Source organism: Panthera uncia, chromosome E1, assembly GCF_023721935.1.
Source record: "Panthera uncia isolate 11264 chromosome E1, Puncia_PCG_1.0, whole genome shotgun sequence".
Classification (NCBI taxonomy): domain Eukaryota; kingdom Metazoa; phylum Chordata; class Mammalia; order Carnivora; family Felidae; genus Panthera; species Panthera uncia.
The window spans coordinates 15,928,423-15,951,795 of NC_064814.1; the positions used below are offsets into that span (position 1 = coordinate 15,928,423).

The following is a 23,373-nucleotide window of genomic DNA, read 5'->3' on the forward strand; positions in this document are numbered from 1 at the left end:
GAGGGGAGGGACAGAGAGAGAGGGAGACACAGAATCTGCAGCAGGCTCCAGGCTCTGGTCTATCAGCACAGAGCCTGATGTGGGGCTCGAACTCATGAACCGCAAGATCATGACCTGAGCTGAAGTCAGATGCTAAATTGACTGAGCCACCCAGGCACCCCTGACCTTTTTTTTTTTTTCTTAACCTCACATGTTGGCCTAGTCTTTGGGACCTACGGTGTCAATAGGAGAGTTGTATGGAGTCCACACACCAAGCCCGACCTAAGTAGGTACTACAGGGGCTGCTGGCCATTCAGCCTGTCACAGTCCACAGGGTCCAGGACATGTCACCGTGATGGTGGGGAGCAAGGAGAGGTGGAGGTGGGGAGAGGGGTGAGATATGCTTCCCTGTCCCCCAAGTTTGAGGCCCTGAGCCTTTGTGCAAAGAGACCAAAACAAAAAACAAAACACACACACACACACACAAAAGGAAGCTGGGTGAATTAAGTCCGTTTACTGAGGATGTGGCTCGATTCCACTCAGCATGGAGTGAGGCCTGACCAGGTGCCCTCAGCAGAGGGCCCCCCGGGCTGCTGGGCTGGCAGGGCTGCTGGGTCACCTGGGCTTCTGGCTGAGCCAGCAGCGGGGCCACCTGCAGGGACCCAACAAGCCCCGGGCTGCTTGGCTTGTGCTGTCTGGGACTGCACTGGGGCTGCGCCGGTCGCTGCTGCCGTCTGTATTGCTCGGGCCAGACCCCGAGAAGAGAGGGGCACGAGCGGAAAACGGTAATGTAAACACTTTGGTTTCCGTTTCAGTAAAGAGGAGGAGGAGGAGGAAAGGAGGCATACGGGGATGTAGAAGAAGCGGCTGTGGGGCGATGTCTTTGCAGAGCTCCAGGGCCAGCTCCCTTGCTAGACAACGTGGCCGTTGCTATCGTTTCCATCCCCCAGCTCGGAATCTGGAAAGTAAGAAGGCGTCTCAGGCTGTGGAGCCATAGTGGACAGCGAGCTCTGTCAACCAGGGTGTGGCTGGGCTTCCCCTCCTGCCCCCACCCCAGCACCTGTGCCCGGGCATTTGCGCGCACGCATACAAACACACACACACACACACACACACACTCTCTCTCTCTCTCTCTCTCTCTCTCTCTCTCTCTCGCTGCAGTGCCGGCAACAGTGTGGATAAGGGCCCACTGTCCGGGGAATCCTCGAATGCCTGTCGGGGCTTCCGGCCAGGGCAGAGGGGACTGTAAGCCCCTCCACAAAAGCACATCCTCGCCTGACCTGGTGCTGCAGATGTTTGCAGGGTGAATCCCCAGAGGAGCCTTGCTGCCTCTCAGGGCAATGCCTCCACATAAACCTCTACTTCCTTGCTGGGTGGGGGAATGGGGAGAGGGTTGACCTAGGTCTTTAAGAAATCTTTCAGAGAGCAAATGTCTGGAGGTAGAGGGTCCTGGGATGGGAAGACAGGGAGCAAAGAGGCAGTGGGGTGGCAGTGGGGGCCCCGGGGAAGAGGGGGAGTATGGGGGAGTTGTCTTTATTCTTGGGGGAACTCTTGTTCTCAGAATACTTTTCCCGTTGGCATCAGGAGTGCCCCCTGACTTATCTGGAAACCACTGAAGAAGGGCAGGGAGCAGGATTAATTGACATCCTGGACCCTCTCTGCCTCTGCCTGTGCTACAAGGAAGCTCCAGCCCCATGAGCTGCCCCTGTGCCCTGGCCTATCCTGTTCTTTCCCCCAAAGCTAGTTGCCTAGACTTGCGTCTACGGGGGTGAGGTGGTCTGGCCCAGCCTTTGGCCTGAAGACCCTCAAGGCTGCACCTGTCCACACCAGTACAGCTGGCTACAGGAGGCATAGTTCCCCTCCCAGGCCTTGGACTTGGCTGTGGTGACAGTCATTTGTGTCAGTCATTTGTGAAGTGCCTGTTGGCGGGGGGGGGGGGGGGGGGGGGCTGGGTCACAGAGCCATATGGCAAGTGGTGGAACTTGGGCACACCCACCCAGGAACTCTCCGAAGCTGCTTTTACCTCAGTGCTGCCGGTGGCATTTGTGTGCTCCAGATCCAGGGGAGGGGGGAACCCAGTGAGAAGCCTGGCATGGGCACCACGGAGCCCCAGAGAGGTTGGCATCTCCTTGTGCCACCTGGTGGGCCCCGATGTTTCATTTTTTTCCTCCCTTTTTACCTGAACTGAGCTAGGGCAGCTGTGACTCAGCTCTGGCAACCCAACTTTAAAAAGTGCTCCCGACCAGTTGAGCCATGCCAGGCTGCTGGGGAGCAAAGGAGAGTGGCCGGAGGAGGACCGGAGGCATGTGCATCTGTCTGCCTCTGGCTGCCCCGGCGTGTCTGGGTCTTGATTGTGGCCCCGGCCGGAAGCTAGGCAAGCGCGGCACCTGACCAGCGTGCCAAGATAGCCCCTCTGTGCAGGGCCCTCTTCCACCCGGGCTGTATCCCCAGTGTCTGGGATGGTGCAGGGAGAGAAGGCCTAGACCCGCATTTCCAGGGGAGCATTGGCTGCCCCGCGTTGGGGCAGATCCTACAGCTAGTCCCAGCTTCCTGAAGAGGGGAGGGCAAGTGACGATCAGCGGGACCATCTGCCTCTGAGCGACGCAGGGGGGCAGCAGCGCAGCGCCAGGCACTTGCAGGGAGGGCTCCCGCAAGTCTCGGTGGAGACTCTTTTTTTTTTTTTTTTTTTTAAGCAAAGCCCCAGGGATGCTCTTCCCCCTCTCTCCAGAGAGGGCAGGCTCCCCTGCGGCCCGGGCGAGGAGGCCCCCAGACCCCCGGGGAAAGGCTGCGTCCCCGGGACCGCAGGGCGACAGCGGCCCGCGCTGGGCACTAGGGGTCGCCCCCGCCCAGCCCAGCCCAGCCCAGCCCAGCCATCGCGCGCGGGCCGCGGGTTTCCCGGGACCGGTTAGAGCCTCCGGGGCGGGGGCGCTGGGAGGGGCGCCTCCACCGCCCTGCCCGGAGCCGCGGCCCACCCCCCCTCCTCCCCGGCCGGAGCGCGGGCCCAGGCGCCCGAGGTCGGCTCCCGGCCGCGCCCATTCGGAGCAGGGGCTCTCGCCGAAGGCTGCCGCTGGGACCTGCGAGCGAGGCGCAGAGGCGCTTTCCCCGAGACACAAAGGTCTTTTCTAAATCTCCACGCTCCCTTCCCGGCTGCCGCAGGGGGAGCAGCGGCTCCGGGTGGGCCCAGGCGGCAGGGCCGGGAGGCGGGGCCCCGAACGGCCCCGGGACCTGGCGAGGGCGCCAGGGGACGCGGGGCGGACACCGTGGCGCGCTCTGGGCTCCTTTTGTGAACGGAGGGAAGCGTCTCCTCCCCGCGTCCCTGAGAACGGTCAGCCCGGGTTGTCAGAGCTGCGTGCCCCGAATAATAAATTGGGTTCTCTGGGGTCGGAATCCGGGCCCCACCCTGCGGGGCTTTGAGCTGGTCGGGGTTCCCCAAAGCATCGCCGCGATCGGCTGCGTCGGGATCCCCGGGGGTCCACCCCACCGTCTGAATCCGAACCCCTGGGAGGGGCCCAGGAACCTGCCCTTTTGGTAAATCGCCCAGGTGATTCGGATGGCGAGGCCAGTGTGGGAATCGTCGTTCTAAACCTTCCACCTGCCTTAGGGCGGGCGATTGTAAAATTTCTCCCCTGAAGAACTTCTGGAGATGGGATTGTCACACCCGCCTCAGTCCACGGTAACGTTCATTCTCCCTGCTGATGGAGGAATCCTTCCTGAGTCTGGCTGTAAACCCTCCTGCTTTAATTAAGCACATTTTCTTCCGTGTGGTGGGGTGTTTGTTTGTTTTCCTTTTCTTTTTTTAATGGGATAACGAACCTGTTGGAAGACAGCTGTGCTGCCTCCTTTGTGGGACCTTTCTCGGGAGACCTGCTGTCCTCGTTCAGCCTCCGTATCCGGCTGAGCCCCCTGACTGGACCGCGTGGTGAGAGGATCCAGGACAGCCACTAGCCCGTGAATGAACATGGTCCCTTCCCGTGATGGCTAAACAGCTCCCTTCCAGGGTTTAGAAGATAACCCAGGAGGCTCCCCAAGTACCGGATACTGGAAAATCCCAGCAAAGGCGAAGGGAAAAAAAGCCTGCAGCCAGCCCTCCGGAGCCCGCCTGACCATACCATCTTCCCTTTGGCTGGCCCTTGTCCTTGATTTCAGGATGAGTTAAAATTCTTATCTGCTGTGCCTCCAGCCTACTCGGACTCGCTTTCCTGACTGCTGCAGCTAGACTTTCCCAGGCTTGGTGGGGTTATTTTTGCCTCTGGGTGGTGGTCATTACTTCCTTCCACAGTATGAGGTTCAACACAGCCACGGGGGAAAAAGAGTAAGTTAGCAAAAACACCCTCAAGATGGCAGGACTGACCCCCAAACCTACTTTCATTTTCTTCCGGTCTGGGTTGTGGGTAATTTCTTGACAACTATGAGAAAGAAGACAATGAAAAATGAATTTTTTTTTTCTCCAAAGCAATTGTGAACAGATGTATAATTCCCCGCTCTCAGGAATGTCCTAGGACTCCCTTACATCACCTTAAAGGGGCAGAGGTGCCAAGGGCAGTGTTGATATTCACCCGCAGGGCTTAGCCTCTCCTAAAGACACCAGCGGCCACGACCCAGGTCACCTTTGCTGGTTCAGGGCTTCTAAATTTGGCCATGTGTGCGCAGACTTGCTTCCTTTCAGCAATTGATCTGAGTAGCAGAATCCCATTCTGGATGGCCCGAATCATCTACAAGCCAGTGGGGGTGAAGGCCGTGCTAATTGGCCACTTGCCTCACCACTGGCTTTTAAACAATCGGTTGTATTCTCTGCCCGGCAGGAAGCAGCAGGCCCATCAAGGCTCTGGGCTCCCTCTTTGTTCTGACTTTATGGCATTTTATGCCACAATGAGAAACACTGTGTACTCCGTGGGAGCCCATTGTGCCAGGCTGCAAGGATGTGGCTCCTGTGCGGAAGGGCTGGTGGTCTTCCCCCCAGCAGAAGAGGGGCTTTGTGACAGGCTGGAGGACAAAACGAGGGGTGCCAGACACTGTTCCTAGGGCAACTGCTGGCCATTGTGGAGGCAGCGTTGGCCCCTGGGTCCCTGTCACCCGCAGACTAGGGGGAGGGCAGGAGAAGGATGGACTCTGTCCTAAGTAGCAGTCTTGGGTACGGGGTAAATTATACGCCAGGACTGAGCTATCCGCAGCTCCCATGCCCTCCTGCTGAGCCGGCCACATCCCAGCCTAGACTCAGAGCCAGGTGACCGCATCTATATTAACCAGGCCTCATTCCTCAAGGAAATGCCTTCTGGGTGAGCAGGGAAGTTTCCCCAAATGAGGGCCAAGCCTGGGCCTCAAATATTTTGGGTAGACTTGGTCCTTTGAGGCAAGAGTTTGGGGTTTTCTACGAACAGTGTGAATGGGAGGACCTGGAGAAAGTCCCTGTGGCCTCACACGTGAATGGGCCGGTGGGGTTTCAGAGCTCCTTCAAGACCCTGCCCGCCTCCCAGGCCAGCCGCTGCGTTCCCTGCCCCTCCTCCCAGTTTCACACAGGTGGAAGTTTCCCTACAGGTGAAATGTTAATACAGCACACCCGGGGCAGGAAACCAGGGCGGGTGCTCACTCCAGGAGGACACAGGCACCGTCATGATCCCTGAAAGGCCCGGGGTCCCTTCTGCTCTTTGCCTTTTAGCTCACGGACCGAGATTCTTTCTATGGTTTGACGTAGTCCATGGAGGTCGGCACTTTGGGGCATCGGGGAGCTGCCTTGGGCAAGCAAGGAGAGGGATTCAGGGTACAGGTACATTTCATTGAGGAAATGGAGAGCACGATACTGACAAAACCTATGGCTAGGAGAGAGCCCAGGACAGGGGACTTTGGGGGTACAGGCCCTGAATAATGGAGTACCCCACATGGGCACTGAGAGGGAGGGAGGTGAGGGAAGGCGAGTCCATTTAGCTTCCCCACAGAGGACAGCCCTGTGTCCCCATCAGCTTAACAGGCAGCTGATGGGGTCCTGTGTTCTCTGGAGATGCTTCCACCTCGAGCATTTGGAGAAAAGGCCAGTTTCCTGCTGGGCCCTTGCAGAGAGTAACAGTCACTGTTTCCTTCAGCCTGGACCTCACTCTGTGCCCTTTCGGTCTTCAGTGCCCCCACCTGGGCCCCTTTAACCCATCCCACTGCAGCAGCAGCTGCCCGCCCTCCACGTAGCTGCTGCAGTTTTCGCTCAAAAATGCAAATCTCCTGGCCTGCCAGCCTGGGGCTAGAAACCCTCCCAGAGCTGCACACAAACCCTCCAGCCCCTGCTCCCTGCCTCCGCCTCCACACTGACTTCCTGCCAACTCCAGCCGCACTCCTCTCCTCGACTCTCTCAAACATACAAGTCTTCCTCATTTCTCTGAGCCTCTGCCTTTCCTTCTGCATGGAATGCCCTTTCCCTCACCACCATCCCTTGTCCAGCTGCTAAACTCCCCAAGATTTGGTTGGGACATCACCTCCTGAACTGATCAGGTGGGGGAAGCAGCTTTGGCACGAGGCTTCTCAAGCAGTGGGAAGGCCCATGGCAGAGGGTACAACCCAACTGGATTAAAAGCAAGTCCTCTTGGAACGTTAGTTTGTGTCTCTGAAGACCCTGCCTGCACAGTTGGTCCTGGAGAAGGAGTGGTAGGAAGGGGTGAGAAGGGTGGTTCCTCCCGGGACCTAACTGCTCTGGGCGCTTCCGCATCTGGCTCCTTCTTCCATCGTAAAGCACATTTCTTGATACTCTTGGTTACATGCTTATCTCTCTTCAGACTCGGAGCCCCTTATAGGCAAGGAGTTTGTATTCCCAGAATTTAGTTTAGAACCTGGCACGTAGTAGGCATACAGAAATTCTTTGAATAGATAAATATATACCTTGAACTTGAGAGGGTTCCTTTACCTAGAATATTGTTCACGCTCCACAAATTTGTGCTACTTTCTCCAAAACATAACTCAAAACTCACTTCCTAGAGAATAGGCTTTGGTTTATTAGTTCATTGATTTGAGCATCAAAGGTTACTGAGCACCTACTATGCGGCAGGCATTTTCTAGGCACTGGAGGTTTGTGGGGCACAAAGAGAGATAAAAATTCCACAAGGGAGCTGCCAGTGACCACCACCGTCCCCCACCCCCACCCCCCAGGAGACCATGTCCTCATTTGCAGTCATTTAGCATTTTGGTAATCACTCAATGCCCCTGGCGTCCACAGTGCCTGTGACATGATCATCAAATATGATTGGTTCACTGTATGCCCAGATCATCAGACAGGTGTAGAAGGCCCGGCTTTGCCTTCAAGTAACACAACCTCATGAGGGAGACAAATTGTTTGTTTATGGGATCACTGGAAACCCCAGAAGTCCCAGCCAGGGAAGATCTTGTTAATTCACAGCCTCTAGAAATTCACTGGATCCACTGGTTCTCTTGACCAAGTGCCACTTTCCAGTTATTTCCAGTCTTTATAAATATGTGAGTCTCATCTTCCAGCTTGGTCAGAATGGGACAACATGGCGTCATGTCAGGTGCCCACTTCCCCTGATTCCCATCTCGGCACCCGAAACAAGCCAGGGCATGGATGAAAGAGTGAGTGAATGATCATTGCCATGGGCAAGGATTCATCACTGGGTGTCTTAATGAGACACCACCAAGGAGTCAGACATGAATGGGTTCTCCAGTTCTGATAGGTAAAGGACAGAAGGGTTTTTTCCCAACATAGGGCCTTTTTTTTTTCTTTTTTTTGCTACATGTTACCCTCAGATTCTTGGTATTTTCTACAAAAAGATCCCGAGACTCCACTCCAGGAGAGTGTGAATTTGACAAAAGTCATTTGTTTTTGTCCTTCCATTTGGGTCCCTCTTAACTGGCTATTTGTACCGGTTATTGTGTGGTGGTTTTAGTGCGTGAGATCTATTTCAGGGTTTCCCAAATTAAATGTAAGCCTAAGAGTGTTGCCCTGTCCATTCTGCTTCCTTCTTCCTTCCCAGCAATCTGGGTTCCCAGATTGCTCCTGCTGTCACTCCTTCTCTAGGATAGTTTTACCAGAAAGTTCTGTAGACTCAATGCTTTAAGGCCTTGGTTTTCACCCATGGGGTTGTAGTGTACATTGTCCTCTCGTGTTTGTCCTGCAGTCCTGGAGGCTAGCATTGCTTACATTAGCCTGTTGATGTTTTAGCCATCTGTAACCTATATCAAACACTGGGTGCTTTGAAGTTCAATGTGCAATAAAAAGTTCATTAAAAAAGACGTGGAATCATGAAAATAAGGTTACAGAAATGTTAACAAAGGATCGTTTCCTGCTTCCTGTATTTTTTTTTTTTTAATGTATTTCTCTGAGGAATTTATGTCACCATTAAAACTACGGAAGAGTTAAAGGAAGGACAGGCCTGGGTCAAAAAGAGGGTGAGATTCCTGAGGAGATATCTTGGCCAAGACCCAGCCGGTTTTCTTAATTGAGAGCTTGAGGTCTAAGGGGAGAATTTACGCCAGAAAAAAAAAGGAGGGACAAATCCAGAATTCTTATGACTGATGGTTTGAACCCAGCATCATTAATAGGGATGGCTCAGAAGCCTGCTGTCATTGCAAGGTCTGGGCTATGTCAGGGACCCTCAGAATCACTGGGTTCCAGCCTCCAGGCAGGTGCCTCTTACCCACTTGAGGAAGAAGAGGAGAGAGACATGAAGACAGACAGAAAGCGGGGGACAGAGAAGAGAAAGTCAAGAGAAAGAGAGATGCATAGGGAAAGGGTGGCAGAGTGTCACCAAAACTGCCTTGTGACACCACTGGTGGCTTGCCCGTCGCCCACACTGCCTTGCTTGCCAGTCACGACCTCCTGATAGGAGCAGAGGTCAAGTTTCAGGCCCCGAGGGGCATTGAACGCTAAAAGCAGACCGGTCCCTGGCATGACCTTAAGGTAAGTGAGGTACCCGTGTCCGGCTACGGAGTACGCTTTCCTGGCCTGGCCACAGACAGGCATTTAGCCAAGAGGGAAGTCCCTTGGGGCTCTGCGTTCTGACTGGACAGTGATCAAATGTACATTTTGCTGGACTTTGCTAAGTCCAGGCTCCGATTAGTAGCGGAGCCAGGCTTCTCCCCCCAAACTGCGTGGCCTCATAGAGGGCTCCTGGTTCTCCTGTTAAACGAAGGGCGGCCCCAGATGACTATTCCCGGTGAATACATTGTCTCCTCTCTAATGACAAATGGGACACTGTCGGCACCTTTATTTCCTGGCCTCACACATGCAGAGACACTGGAATAACACACTCTGGGAGCCGAGGCAAAAGAAACAGTTCTCCTTGGGGGAAGGCCCCTGTTTTTTACGGACCCTCCGAGCTTGGGCCGTGGGCACGCCTCACAGCCTTGCTGGCCTCTACTTGGGGGAGCAAATATCTCCAGAGACTCACTTGCCTATATGACCAAGAGTGACCATTTAATTGCTATTTATGTTCAATAGGAAGCAATCATGTGATTATCCCTTACTTTTCAGCCAGAAGGCCCACTGTGCATACACTTAGCAGCCACTACGTCTTAGTCCTAATGATGGCAGTGCCATATCCTACCAAGTGACCGTGAAGCCCTCAACAGATTGCACACGTATTAACCAGCGCTGCAAGGTTTGGGGGACTGCTGCCGACGGCCCGGGTCGGAGCCACACTCACCCTCTCTCTGATGACTCGGTTGTAGTTGCGTCTCATGAGTTCTGCAGACCTCTGCTCATAGAGGTGAAGCAGGAGCGCCAGGTACAAGCCTGAGTTCATCAGCTCATTTTGTGCCTAAATATGGAAAAGAGACTCCTAAGTGCATCTATAAACTATTCACGGTCTACATCACAGGGCAGAGGGTAGTAAGGACACCGGGTGACAAGAAGTGGGACAAGACCCCAAACCCCAAGGCAAGGCCTGCCTTTGGGGATCAGAGAACAGAGCAAGAGAGGGGGGATCCTTTACTGCTCTCTCAGGGCAGAGGCTGGAAATTCTTTACTGCTTAGTGGAGGATGCCCTGAAAAAGCCCCGCGTTCCAGGCTCAACCCCATGCCTCGAACGTTTATTGAGCAGTTACACGTCAAAGCCTTGAGCTGGGTGTTGTGGGGAATATGAGGTCCTGCTGGGAGCCCATCGTCTGGTGTGGGACAGCCTCGTCCAGAGACGGTTCCAGTACCAGCTGCAAGTGTCACGTGCTACACTGGAGATGCACGGGGAAGAGAGACCAGTTTACTAAGACATGGGGAAGGCCCCTTGGACGGTCCCGAACGGATGGGAGCACCTTGGGTGGGCTCTGAGGGTTGGTGAGGGCCTTTCAGACAGAGGCATGGAATGCCAGCAAAGGCACAGGGGCGGAGAGAGCAGAGCACGTATTGGGTAACATTCCCTACGCACTGGTGTGGCTGGAGTGTATGGGGAAGGTGTTTGTCTTGGACTGAAAAACTGTTTGGGCATGGGCTGGTGAGATGGGAAGGTGGGAGGGTATCAGGCCGGACCAAGAGTTTGGATGTCCTGCTGTGTGTGTATACCTCGCTACCTGAGCGGAGGAGTAAACACAATGAGATGTGCATCTTAGGAAGGAAAAGTTTTCTGTGGGAGAATGTGGAGCACAGATGCCACGGGCATTTTGTTTTCCTAAGATCCCTTGTTTGTCCAGAGAAAAGGCCCCAGGTCTTAGTTCTGTGTGTTTCTCTCTGTATAATTGGGCTTAATGATGGTCTCACCTAAAGCCCCCAGCCCTGGCTGGTCCATTAACTCCTAGAGAGCAAGCTGAGCATGTGCCCAGTAGAGTTCCAGATGGACTGCGAACCTCAGGGCCTTGGCTCACCTCTTCCTCATTCCATCGGTGGGCTTGGTTTGTTCTTCTGTTTTGAGTGCCCCCCTCCCCCCTCCCCTCCCCCCCACTCCTGTCACAGGACTTCCTTCGCAATGTCTCCTGCTTGTAGAAGCCTTCCTGATGAACCTCTTTTTGTTCCGATCATTCCTTTACTCTCTGATTCCTAAGTCTTTATTTTGTACACTGCATCTTGCACTTGTTAATGTTTTTGCTTTTCCTCAGCGGTGGGTTGTGTTTTATTTTTCTCACGGGTGCTGGGAACATAGGGAGGTACACAGGGAGGGTCTGGCTGGCTGGCTGAGGACAGCTCCTCTGTCCTCAGTGCCTTTGGTGGTCTATGCCACAAGGCCTGTGGACCCTTCCTGGACCTTCAATAAATTAGGGGCATTAGAAACGACTCCTCCCCCTCCGCTTTGTTTCCCTGCCTGGCCTCCCATCAGATCCCCATGGGTGGGGGATGGAGAAAGGCCAGACCAAGCTCGGGAAGCCCCTGGGAGACTAAAATCCCTAGCAGAGGACATGGCCCTCTGCATCACCCTGGGGAAAGGTCAGAAGTGTGACTGTTTCCCTAGGATAACTGAAGCTCAGACCTGACGCGGCGACCACCTCAGTGCTTTTCCCTTCCTTCCGGGCCTATCTCCCTGTTCCCATTGCATCAAGGGTAGCTCAGGAAGAACAAAACAGCTGCCAGAAGAGGTGCCCAGGTTGAGCAAGGATCGGTGCACTCTTCCTTCTGGATCAGGTCCAACTCTGGATCTTGACCACTGGCCCCAAGGTCACGGCTCAAGGCCCTTCCGCTCAGCTGTCCTTAGCAGTTAGCCTCCTATTTTTAGCCTTTGGTTGTGTTTTCTGTGCTCTCCTGACCTTGGCCTAGAGCGGGCAGAGAGGAAGTTGCTTGTTTTCACTTTTTTCCTAATTGCCTCCTCCCACCTGCCTCCTTGTCGTCTGTCTCGCAAGCCACCGCCTCGCCTCCGGGAAGCCTTCCTAACCCACACCCTTTGGCTCCTCCCTGCACACCGAGGCTTCTCCCTTGCTTGCTTCTATCGCTGGCTGGCGGTGGCCTCCCGCGAGCTGCTGCTGATTTTCTCTCCAGCACCCTCTTCGCCAGTAAGCCTTTGTGCTGAGAGACACTCCGATGCATAACGGCAAATCAATCAGCTAGAAAATGGCTTGGAACGATCAGGTTTGTCAAAGCATTCAGGGAAATCATTTACTTTTTATGACTCAATAAGGCCCGGAGGCATGCAGATGGGGAAAATATCCACTAATGTTTTCTGCAGATAATTTGAAAAGTCACTTCTAGCAGATTGTGTCTCTTCTCTGGCCTGTGGGAGGGAACCTGTCACGTGGCGCCATAAATCTCACTGGCCGGGGCCCCTTGATGTGCGCCCTTTGCAGAGCTGGTGATGCACCACAGAGGGGCTGGGCTGACCAATCAGAGCATGCGTTTGCTAGTGAACTCAGTCATCTCAGGCTCCGAGCCACAAGTGGGAGGGACTTGTTATCACAGAGAGTTCCAGGGCATTTGTTCGGCAAGGGCAAAATGAGCTAGGTTTTGGAGCGTTATTTTTGTAGCTCTCCTGACCCTCCCTCCCCGAACCATTCTGGTGGGGCATTGACACCCATGTGCAGTGTCGGCAGTGGGTGGGTGGGGGGCAGGGAGGCTCGAAAGAGAGGAGGCTCATGAAGCCATGGACAGGAGCCCCGAAGCACTCAGGCTGCCTGCCAGATGTTTTTCTTTCTTTTCTCCCACCTCCCTCCCACCCCTTCATTTTGTTAATATTCATTTGGGCCAAGAGATTTGCTACCTATGGAAATTCTCCATATAATCCACTCAAAGACGCAGTCAGCCTGGCTGAATGTCCTATCAAGTCTTCAGATGTGTTCAAGAGATGCTCCTAGGTGTGAGGGTGATTAGGTGGCTGCGTGTGTCCAAGGACATCTGTCCGTGGCTGCGATGGAGCAAAGCCAGGTCTGTGCTTCAGAGCAATGACAGCCAGAGGCCTGCTGAGACCCTCCTGTGCAGCCGGGCAAAGAAGACAGCAGCACATCTCCATCACGCAGTGGGCGTGGGCCCCCAGAGCGGGCAGCCTGGGGCCATCGAGTGCTAAGACTTTGGGCGGAGTTTTAACCGGGCCTGACCCAAGTGACTCCAGTTATAAAAAGGGGAGAAGTAACCTCTATCCTGCCTGTTTCCCCAAGGTGTTTTTGGCAGAATGAGCTAATACGAGTGGACGTGGTATTTTGCAAAATAAAAATATCCTATGAGAGGCAGAGAGGAAAGATAGGACTCAGGGCAAGGACCACATGTGCCTGTTTGATCCTGTGCTCGTGCCTAGCCCTGGATATTTGGTGTGTGCTCAATAAATATATGCACAGATGAAAGAATGACAAAAATGTATGATTTTGGACCAGACAGTGGCCCATTTAGCCATGTCTTTTGACCCTAGTCATTCCCAACTTGAATGTGCATCAGAATTACTGAAAGGGCCTTTTAAAACATAGCTGCTGGGAGTCACCTGGGTGGTTCAGTTGGTTAAGCATCTGACTCTTGATTTCAGCTCAGGTCCAGATCTCATCGTTCGTCGGATTGAGCCCAAGCCTAGCATCAGGCTCCGTGCTGATAGCATGGAGCCTGCCTGGGATTCTGTCTCCCTCTTTCTCTGCCCCTCCCCTGCCTCTGCTCATATGCAGTACACATGCTGTCTCGCTCTCTCTCTCAAAATAAATAAATAAACTTAAAAAAAAAAAAAAGCAGTTGCTGGGCACCACCTCTCCCCCTCCCCCAGATTCTGATTCAGTGGGTCTGGTGGGTAGAGCCAAAGAATGTGTATTTCTAACAAGTTCCTAATTGATGCTGATGCTACTGGGGATCACCCGTCTTGGAGAACCACTGCTCTAAGCTATGGATCAACAATGTGGTCTGGGGATGTGCTCTGGTGGGAAGGAAGGAAGGAAGGGAAGGGAAGGGAAGTAGGGAGGGCGGAAGGAAGGGAAGGAAAGAAAGGGAACGAAGGAAAGGAAGGATGGGCAGACAGACGCGAACTTCTCCAGTTGGAGACAGTACTCTCCATTGTGCCTCGGTGACCACCTCCCTTTATTATAATGACGCCTGCAGGATTCCGACCGTTTAATATGGGCCTGGCCTCTATGGCGTCTGAGTGTACAATCTGTGATCTAAACTGTGCTTCAGCCTGCTTTCTCCTGGCCCGTCTTGGAGTTTGGAATGTTAGTTCGAGCTCTATCTGGGGGGTTCTTCCTTGCACCCCAACACTGAGTGCCCCAGCCAGAGCCAGATCTGAGGCCTACTTCCCAGGTGAGGAACGTCACACAGGACTCCTCCTTCCTGGACAGCACCCACAGAGCGAATGGATGCTTCTTGGGCTTCCTTTTCAGGCATCCTTGAGTAAGGAGGGTGGGAGGGTTGAGCTATGATTGGGCCACCAGGTGCCAGCGGCCCCAAAGTGCTGAGTCCAGGTCCTAGGGCCCCCGCAGTTGTTTCCGCTTCATGGGGCCACTCTGCACACAGCCTGTAGGAGCTCCTAATCCAGCCACTAGAAGCCAAGTAACAAGCCTTGATGTACGGGGCCTACAGGAACCACCCAGTGTCCGAGGGATGGGGCATAATCACATTTCAATGCCCTGTTAAAACCCATGGGCAACATTCACTCTACTCCTACTCAGGTGCATTGAAGCAAACCAGGAAAACACTGGTCTAAGCCCCTCCACACCCTCAAAGCCATTGACAATGCTGACTGGACACCCAGTGGGCATGACTGCGATCTGGGATCAGATCTTGTGCCAGGTGTCTTTCTTTGATATCTCAGATTTTGCCTTCAAGGGCACGTGGATAGAGAGCTCACTCCTCTTTTTCCTTCCTGGTCTTAACTGTCTCTACCTCAGGGAATCTTTCTCTGGTCCTGAGAACGGGTCAGACCTCTTTGTGGCTGTTCCCAAGCTGCCTGCGCATCCCTCGTTGTGATGCTCCCACACTAGGGTTACCCTCCCTGTGCCCTTCCCGTTAGAAGGAAGTGACTGTGTTGGTCTTGGGCACCTCGGTGTCTCCAGCAGAGCATCTGATATACAATAGGCTCTCAATATGTGTTTTAAAAGTTAAACTTTTGGGGCGCCTGGGTGGCGCAGTCGGTTAAGCGTCCGACTTCAGCCAGGTCACGTTCTCGCGGTCCGTGAGTTCGAGCCCCGCGTCAGGCTCTGGGCTGATGGCTCGGAGCCTGGAGCCTGTTTCCGATTCTGTGTCTCCCTCTCTCTCTGCCCCTCCCCCGTTCATGCTCTGTCTCTCTCTGTCCCAAAAATAAATAAAAAACGTTAAAAAAAAAAATTAAAAAAAAAAAAAAAAAAAGTTAAGCTTTTATGTGTATTTTGCCACACTTCAAAAAAAAAAAAAATTTGATACCTGGGCCCATCCCAGATCAATTAAATCAGAATCTCTGGGGCCCGGCCTAGACATGAATACTTTAATAGGAAAATAAAAAGGCATGCAGCTAAATGTTAATTATAGGGGATTTTTGCATGTTTGTGATTTTTATAATTGAGGAAAAGCAAAAAAAAACAAAAACAAAAACAAAAACCAAAAAACCCCAAAACCACCTAAAGAAAAAATGCATAAGATAATAAGTTAATTGTTAATTAGTGAGTTAGCAAGTTAGTTGAGGTCAAGTGAGACCCAGACTGGGCTGAAGTCAGTTCTAGGCTTCTTCTGGTTTTGATCTTTTCCTTGTATATGTCTGTTTTGGGGACCAGCTACCTCACGTCTCAACAAAGGAACTTGTTTGCCAGGAGTGAAGGGCACTGGGCATTGGCTAAGATGGCCAGAGGACCAAGGTTTGGGAGTCGGGAAAGGCCTGGACCTCAGGAGCCCGTGTAGACATAACAACTCCAAGGCCAGGCCAAGGGGCCTCCCCGGCTGGGGACGAGCCGAGAGCATATTATATCCTCCATATCTTTCTGTTCAACAATAGTTACTTCCGCCTTGGTCCACGGAGTTTCTGAACTTGTCTAAGTCATGCTTCCCTACTGTCTCAAGTTTAACTCAGACTGTTGGCAAACAGACTCCATTAAATCCACGAGGGTCCATCAGAGCAGTCAGAACCATTGCGAAAGTGTGAGCCCGCAACTGTTTTCCACCTGCAGGTGAATACTGCGCATTGGTTCTTGGGACTGTTGTTCACCCACCAGGGTGGGTCTGTCAGTCTAGTTTCCACCTGTGGTTATAATGAAGGGCATTTTCAAAAGGCTTTGATGGCCTGTCAGGTTCTTGCTGAAACTCATTTAAACTCTTTTCTGCTTCCATGTAGAGTAATCACTGTGCTGGGTATTTTCTGCTTTCCCCTCCAGATTCAGTTTCCACCCTGTGCTGTGACCTACACGCCGATCTCAATGGATCGCATTAACTAGACCCCCTTGTTCTCTGGCTTCCCGTTGGGTTTGGCCAATGGGAGGCCCTGGCAGGGGACCAGAGGGCGGGAGGAGAGGGAGGCCGGGTGGTTATTCTTCTTGTTCCCTCTCTGCTGGAGAGTGGTGTGGCAGTGGCTGCTTTCCGTTACTGAAGGTCACAGGCCATTGCGGACTCTCTCTCCTATACCTACAGGTCTCCTGATCCTGGTGGTTGCACCCTCCCCTTGTCACTTGAGGCCTAGGAATGGTCACAATGCCAGTCTCAGGATACTTTATCCTACCTTGTTGGTTTCTTTTCCTGCACATTTCTGCTCTTAGGTCAGCTCTCCTTACTCACCCCTGTTGAGGGTGCCTTGATCTCTTCCACCAAGATTCTGGCTAACACAGTGACTTCCACGGTTCTGGTTAGGACATGCTTGTAGATGCTTCTCTCCACTGGTAGGATGCAGTGAAGCCAAGGTTACGGGTATGACCCCTGCATGGGCTGGTTGGCTTTTTTCAGTGATGGACTCTAGCCTTGTCCTGGCGTGCTTAGCTGCCTCCCTCGAGTCCAGAGAGGTTGGGCATCTCTGGGGCTGTAACACAGTGGATCTCATTTCCTGAGCGCCTTCTCTGCACAGGTCCTGGATTAGGGGTTATCCTCAAGTCTTTTCCTACCTCCCATCCTGCGGGGTAGGAACTATCTCCTCCTTCCTATAGATGAGAGAACTGAGATCCCGAGAGCTTGTGTAGTTTCCCCAAGGTCACACAGCAACTTTGGGGAGGGGAATAGGGATTTAGGTTCACACCTTCATCAAAGCTGGTGTGCTCTTCGGTAGGGTAGGCTGCCTCTGGCTACGTGAGTGCAAACATTTTACTACAACTTGAAAAGTCTGCTGTGAGTGAGTGAATTCTACAAATACCAACGGTAAACCAACAGCGCACGGTGGTGGTAGCTGCTTTGCAGAGCGTGAACGATGCAGAAATACTTGGAACCAACAGGGGTCTTTACCAGACAAGGCAATCCCTTGGGCTGCACTGTGTGATGTCTGCAGACCGTTCTGGTAGCATTCCACATAACCTGGCCTTGTCTGGACATGTCCTTCTCAGGAAGTCCCACAGGTTCCATTTCCAGAAATAATCCTCCAAGATGACCACGTGGAACCTTCTGCACCCTGGCTGGCATCCTGATCTCAGGCGCTCACGGGCCCTGGTTCCCTTCAATAGTGTGGTTCCAGAATCACTTCTGTTTCTCATCTCAGTGCCTGGGGTTTGTGACCGAGTGATTCAAGACCCTCAGGCCTCAGAAAGGATGGACTCAAAATACATTTATTTCTCAGGAAATTCTTTCTTCCTTTTTTCCAAGTTTTCCAAGAAACTTCTTGGTTGTGCTATTCAAATATTTCCTTCTTATCAATAGTTTGTCCTTCTGTCTCGAAGCCTTAGGGTTTTAAAAAAGGTAACTAAACAATTGCCTAGACTCAGATGCAGCATTTTGACTCAGCTGTGCTTTTTTCCAAAAAACAAACAAACAAACAAACAAACAAACAAAAAGGTCTGGGCACAGGCTAATGATTTAAAAGTCAAAGGGACTCCTCTGAAGAATGACATTTTAGTTACTAACAATGATTTTATAGTTTTAAAGTAATGTGCTTTACAGTTACGGTTATTAATCCTTTTTTTTTCCTAATCATGTTAAATCATAATGGTAATGATGACTATTTTCATTTGATAAATACTTATTGACTGCTTATTACATGCAAGGCACCTTGTAGATAAACATCACCCGATGGAAATACAATGTGAGTCACAGATGCAACCCCGGTATGTAACTTGATTCTTCCCAGTAGCCACATTAAAGAAGTGAAAAGACACTGGTGAAATTAATTTTAATAGTATGTTTTATTTAGCCCCGTATATTCAAAATATTATTTCAACATTTAACTAATATAAAATTATTTATGTGATATTTTGCCTTTTTTAATACTGAGTCTTTGAAATTCCGTGTGCATTTGACACAGCACATCTTTCTTTTTAATTTTTTTTTTTTTTTAATTTTAGAGAGGGGTGGAGCAAGGGAGGGGCAGAGGGAGAGAGAGAAAGAGAGAGAGAGAGACAATCTCAGGGAGGCTAGTGTGAAGCCCTACGTAGAGCTCGATCTCATAACCCTGGGATCATGACCTGAGCCGAAATCAAGAGTCAGATCTCAACCGACTGAGCCACCCAGGTGCCCCTCACGTAGCACATCTTGAGTGGCAGTAGCCACTTGTTCATTAGCCACATGTGGCTTGTGGCTGCCATATTGGACAGTGTAGTTCTAAAGAAAAAGATCGTTTGCCTGAGAACTGAACAATTAACTATTATTCTGAGCACGGATCACCTTCCCACATAAGGTTACCTAGCTTTTTCTTTCTTTCTTTTTTTTAAATTTTTTAACATTTATTCATTTTTGAAAGGCAGAGAGAGACAGAGCGCGAACGGGGGAGGGGCAGAGAGAGAGGGAGACATGGAAACAGAAGCAGGCTGCAGGCTCCGAGCTGTCAGCACAGAGCCTGATGCGGGGCTCGAACTCACGGACCGTGAGATCACGACCTGAGCCGAAGTCGGCCGCTTAACCGACTGAGCCACCCAGGCGCCCCGCTAGCTTTTTCACAGTATTAGAATTGCAACCCAAATGCCCCAGGAGAATTAATTCACCGGGTGTTAAAAAGCACACACTAGGTGCTTACTACCTGTTAATAAACAGTAAAGCAGTTTCTTATTACGCTAGAGTTACTTGTTATGTAAATTAGGGACCATTTTTTCCAAGACCCTGATTTTTTTTTTTCCTTGTCGCTATTAAATTTAAATTACTTCAGCAAATCGGGGCATGGAGCTTGCCAGAGTATTCCTGTTTCTGTGTCCAGTCGGCTACTCTGGCTTCCTACTTTTGCCCCTGACAACAGCGGGACCTCAACCCCAGGTGACCAAGACTTTGAACCCTCCCGACGGTCTGATTTAGTAACAGACCTTCGTGGAGACGCGAGCTGCGGCGGGGGGGGGGGGGGGGGGGTGGAAGTGACATCCCCAGACTCACGCCATGCACAGGCCTAATACCGTCCCTTTATCAGGGAAAGCATGTCTTCCTACCATGCGCCGCCTCTAACTGACTTTGACCTGTGGAAGCAGATTGGCGTGAGCGTCTCTTACCCGGGATTGCTGGTGTTTGTGGTAGAAGTCGGTCACGTTAAAATCATCCAGATCGACCAGCAGGTCTTGCTTACACATTTCGCAGGTCTTTGCGGCACCTAGATCCGCTCCTGAAATTAAAGAATTCTTTGTTACATGTAGCCCTGGGTCTCTCTGTGCTGACATTTTGGGAGTGAACTTGTGTCTGTTATGAATTCTGAGTTTCAGTGACCTTTTTAAAGCCAGCCATTGTCTGTAGAAAAGGACCTTGAATCTGAGATCTGGAAAATTTCCTTCGTAATCGTTTTCATTATTATGCACGCAAGCTTTGTATACGTGAAATTCTTGTGACTTTTAAATAATAGGCCTTGCTTTCTGTTTAAATATAAACACACTGCTTCATAAAATTGGAGTTGCTACATGGAGGCAGAGAATCTGTAACATAGGTGTTTGCCAAAAGAGCGAAGATCGGCCTATGTTGTTGTTTTTGTTGTTGTTGTTGTTTTTCTGACAGACATAACACAGGTCCAAGCAAATAAATGAGGACCACATTGATGGCAGAAGCTATTCTCAGTCTGTGGCTTAAAAATCTGCCTTTACTCTCACCCAGGTGACTTCCCTCCTGAGGGGGTGAGGGAGCCGGGGGCCACGTATGGGAACTAGCACAGCAGTATCTCCGGCCAGCCCCTGAGACTGAGCTCAGCCTCATCTGGGAAAAGAAACATGAGAAGCCTTCCTTTGTTGCTGTGGGGTTGTTGGTTTTTTTAATTTTTTTTTTTTTTAACATGCATTCTAGATCAGCATTTTTTCTCCGCTTATCCTGGTCCCCAAAGCAAAAATGGAAGATGCAGAACTGTGCTGTGTTGAGGCAAACGCTATGCCCAGCGTCTTTTCCCGGCACGTAGGTGCTGCAGTTTTGCTAATGATGTCCTGGTGTTTATTTTTATGCATTAGAAACTAGAGGCCTGGTTAGTTACCTGCATTTATTTGGGAAAGGTAGGGTTGGTGCAGTTTTATACCCCAGTTCTACTCTGCCTCAATGGGGACGTAAAGAAATAGTAAATGGTAGAGAACGTCAAAAGACAAGGATGAATGGTGATCCCGTGTCTGCATTTTGTTTGCTTGATTTTTTTTTTTTAGGGCCTCTCGGTAGTGCTTTAGGCTACTGAGTGTCCCATGTGCCTCTGATCTTGATGGCGCTCAACACACCCCTACTGATGCTGGCGTTTTACAAGCAGTTAGCAGCGTTTTCATTGCACATTTCATGAGTGATCTTTTCCTGTGCTAGATGTTTAATTGGCCCAAATTTGTGGTAAGATAAAACACTGCATGACAGGGTCATTAGCGGCCAAGATCCCCGTTTCCTCCCCGTCTGAAGGACTGAGTACCAAGCTCGCTACGTGGAGATGTGTTTAAGCAGCTTGGATGATGGGCCCAGGTTTGTTTCTCTTGCTCGGGAAAATGCAGAAGGTGGACAGGGGATCAGGGAGGAGACGGTTAATGTGATCGGCCCACGGTTCCTGCCTCTTTCTCTGGAGGGGACGTGGCCACTCCCTATGGGGACAGGATAAAGCTCTTAAGTCTCCCAGGCTGCCTGAAAGAGTGATAACCAAGGAGGAAAACACGGAAGAGAAGAGAACTAGGATCCAGCTATGGGGTAAAAGGTTTTCAGGGAGTTGTCTCTGAAAGACATAGCAGCTATTTTGTAATGGGTTCTTTGCATTGCCGTTTCCTGTTTTGGGTTTTTTGTTTGTTTTTGTTTGTTTATTTTGTTTTGGTTTGTTTGTTTTTGGTTGTTGTTATTCAAGTTGCCCTTCTTCCTCAAACCATGTTTTAAAGAAACCCCCTGTTTTCTGCCAAGAAAACCACAGCTGACCTCCCCATGTGGCCGTATTTAGGTTATAACCTCCCCAGGGAGTTGAGAAAGGGCTTCACATTCAGTTACAAGATCTGCAAAAGACAGAGCTGACAAAGCCAGCACGCGGAAATCTCTTTACCTAATACGGTTCTAGAAAATTAGATCAGCGCTCTTTCCCTGCCCCTACTGCCAAAACGCAGCTTTGCTCAGTTTCTTAGGTGACACCCTCCTTCCCCCGCAAATAAAAGGAAGCAGAACTGCTTTTGCCAGGTGTCTATTAGCAGGCACGGCTGCTGTGTGCTTTTGCTGAGGTGCAACCACTGACCTATTTCAGTTTCCTTCCTCCTGGGAGGGAATCTTAGCATCTCTGCTCAGGCTCAAGCGGGGTAGGATTTAATAGCATTGCCAAGATTCTTCTCTCAGACTTGGAAAACAAATTCATTTCCCTCCCATAATTTAAAGGCAGCATTTAGACCCGCTACTATCCATCAGCGCTGTGAGCAAGAGTCCTGGGGTCAGGGGCCATGGTTCTTCTGGCTACTGCTTAGGAGGAGAGGGGACAGTTGTCCAGGCTCGGAGTCCCGCACGGTGGTGTCTCATATTAATTATATGTTGGCTCACGTTTTCCGCTTCTCCTTCCCCACCCACCTGATGTTATTTTCACTTTCAGCCACTTTTTCAGGCACTCCTGATGAACAAACCGCAGGCTTCCCACACAGCCGCAAGGCTCCAGGAGGGGGTTGGTTGGGGAACCCCCGGCTATCTGACAGATGCGACACAAGTCTCCCTCCTCCTCTGAGTCCTCCTCCAGGAGACTAAATGGAAAACAAGCCCTGGTGAGCAGGGGTCTGCACAGTTGCAGTGTCTACAAACTACAAATACCACGTCCCGGGATGTTCAAGGGGGAGCCCCCCCCCCCCCAGGACTCCCCAGGCCCACCCCCTGCTCCCTCCCACCCTGCTGAAACTTCTTCCGGGTTACTGATAGCAGGTGCACAAAGTCTTGTGTCAGGCTCCTCTGAAGCTAGTGGTACGTGTGAGCTGACCAGGAGAACCAGCAGTGCCTCCATAAATCTAGAGGCGTGGGACAGGGCTACAGAGGAAAGTCATGGAAAGGGCTGGGCGCCCCTCCCCCTGTCGTGGCCACTGTGAGGGAGTTGGCGGTGTGGCTTGTTGTTGAGTACGTGGGATTTGCAGGCAGGGGGTCTGGGTTTGAGGCTTGCCTCTGAAACGTGTGGGTTTGGTGACTCTGGACCAGTTCTCGAAGCTTCTCAGGTCTCTGTTTCCTCATGTATAAAGCCATGTGGTGCCAATACCACCACTACTTATCTAACAGGGTCTTGGGCAGCCTGGATGCCATGATGGCGGTGTCACCGCTCTGCAAAGTGCATCGAGAGTCTGGCAAAGTATTTGCACATAGAGACCCCTCGCTAGATGTCGTTTGGGATGATGATGAACCAATGAACCTGGATGTGAATTCACCAATAGCATAACACTTGCCAAGAAATTTTGCCAACATTCCAGAATGTAAGCTGCTGGGATCTGATAAAGGTGGAATTAGTGAAAACGTAAGCAGATATGTTTGTGTCTAATCGACGGGGAGTGAAGACTAGCTGGTTGATGTTCATGTTGGGAGGCCCTTAGGAAGTCTATGGCTTGTTCTTTAGAATCCTCATGGCCTGGGGACTGTCTGGTCAAGGAAAGGAAACTGGCTAGAGACTCAAATCAAAGGAGAGGAAGAAATGGGCATTGCTCTGGAGATAGAAGTGTGTGCTGAGTTTCTGAAGAGACCTTCCTCCCCAGGAAACAGAAGTCATGAAAAGGAACCGAATTATAGTTTTCTATTATGGGCACAAACAAAAGAGGAGATAAATCATATTTTTTAAAGACTCAGTATCTCTAAGATGTCAGTTCTCCCCAGAATAATCTACAGATTCAATGCAGTTTCAGTGAAAATCCCAACAAGCTGATTCTGAAACGTGTATAGCCCAGGACTCTTAAGGAACAAAGTGGGGAGGCCTACCAAAGGGCACCACTGGCTACCAAAACTTATAAAAGCTACAGACATTAAGGTGACGTGGTATTGGATTAGGGAAAAACAGAAAGGAACAGGCCAGAATAGAGAGCTCTGAAGCAGACTCGTACATTTATAGTTATAAGACAGAGGTGTCCCTTCAGTTG

At 51.3% G+C, this 23,373-nt stretch overlaps 1 protein-coding gene across 8 annotated transcripts in view; it reads right to left on the bottom strand.

Moving 5' to 3' along the window:
- Positions 1-469: 469 nt before the first annotated feature.
- MARCHF10 (membrane associated ring-CH-type finger 10) overlaps positions 470-23,373 on the bottom strand; it is an 83,673-nt gene continuing 60,769 nt past the window's right edge. For 6 of the 8 annotated variants that reach the window (XM_049637582.1, XM_049637580.1, XM_049637579.1 and 3 more), the window contains 4 exons: positions 21,842-22,008; positions 19,357-19,466; positions 9,615-9,728; positions 470-937 (listed from right to left, as the gene is read on the bottom strand). In XM_049637582.1, the coding sequence (XP_049493539.1) occupies positions 791-937; positions 9,615-9,728; positions 19,357-19,466; positions 21,842-22,008 (538 nt within the window). In that variant the 3' untranslated portion in view covers positions 470-790. Of the gene's footprint in view, positions 938-4,342; positions 4,386-9,614; positions 9,729-19,356; positions 19,467-21,841; positions 22,009-23,373 lie in introns of all 8 variants that reach the window. The other 2 variants (XM_049637585.1, XM_049637584.1) reach the window with 1 other exon arrangement.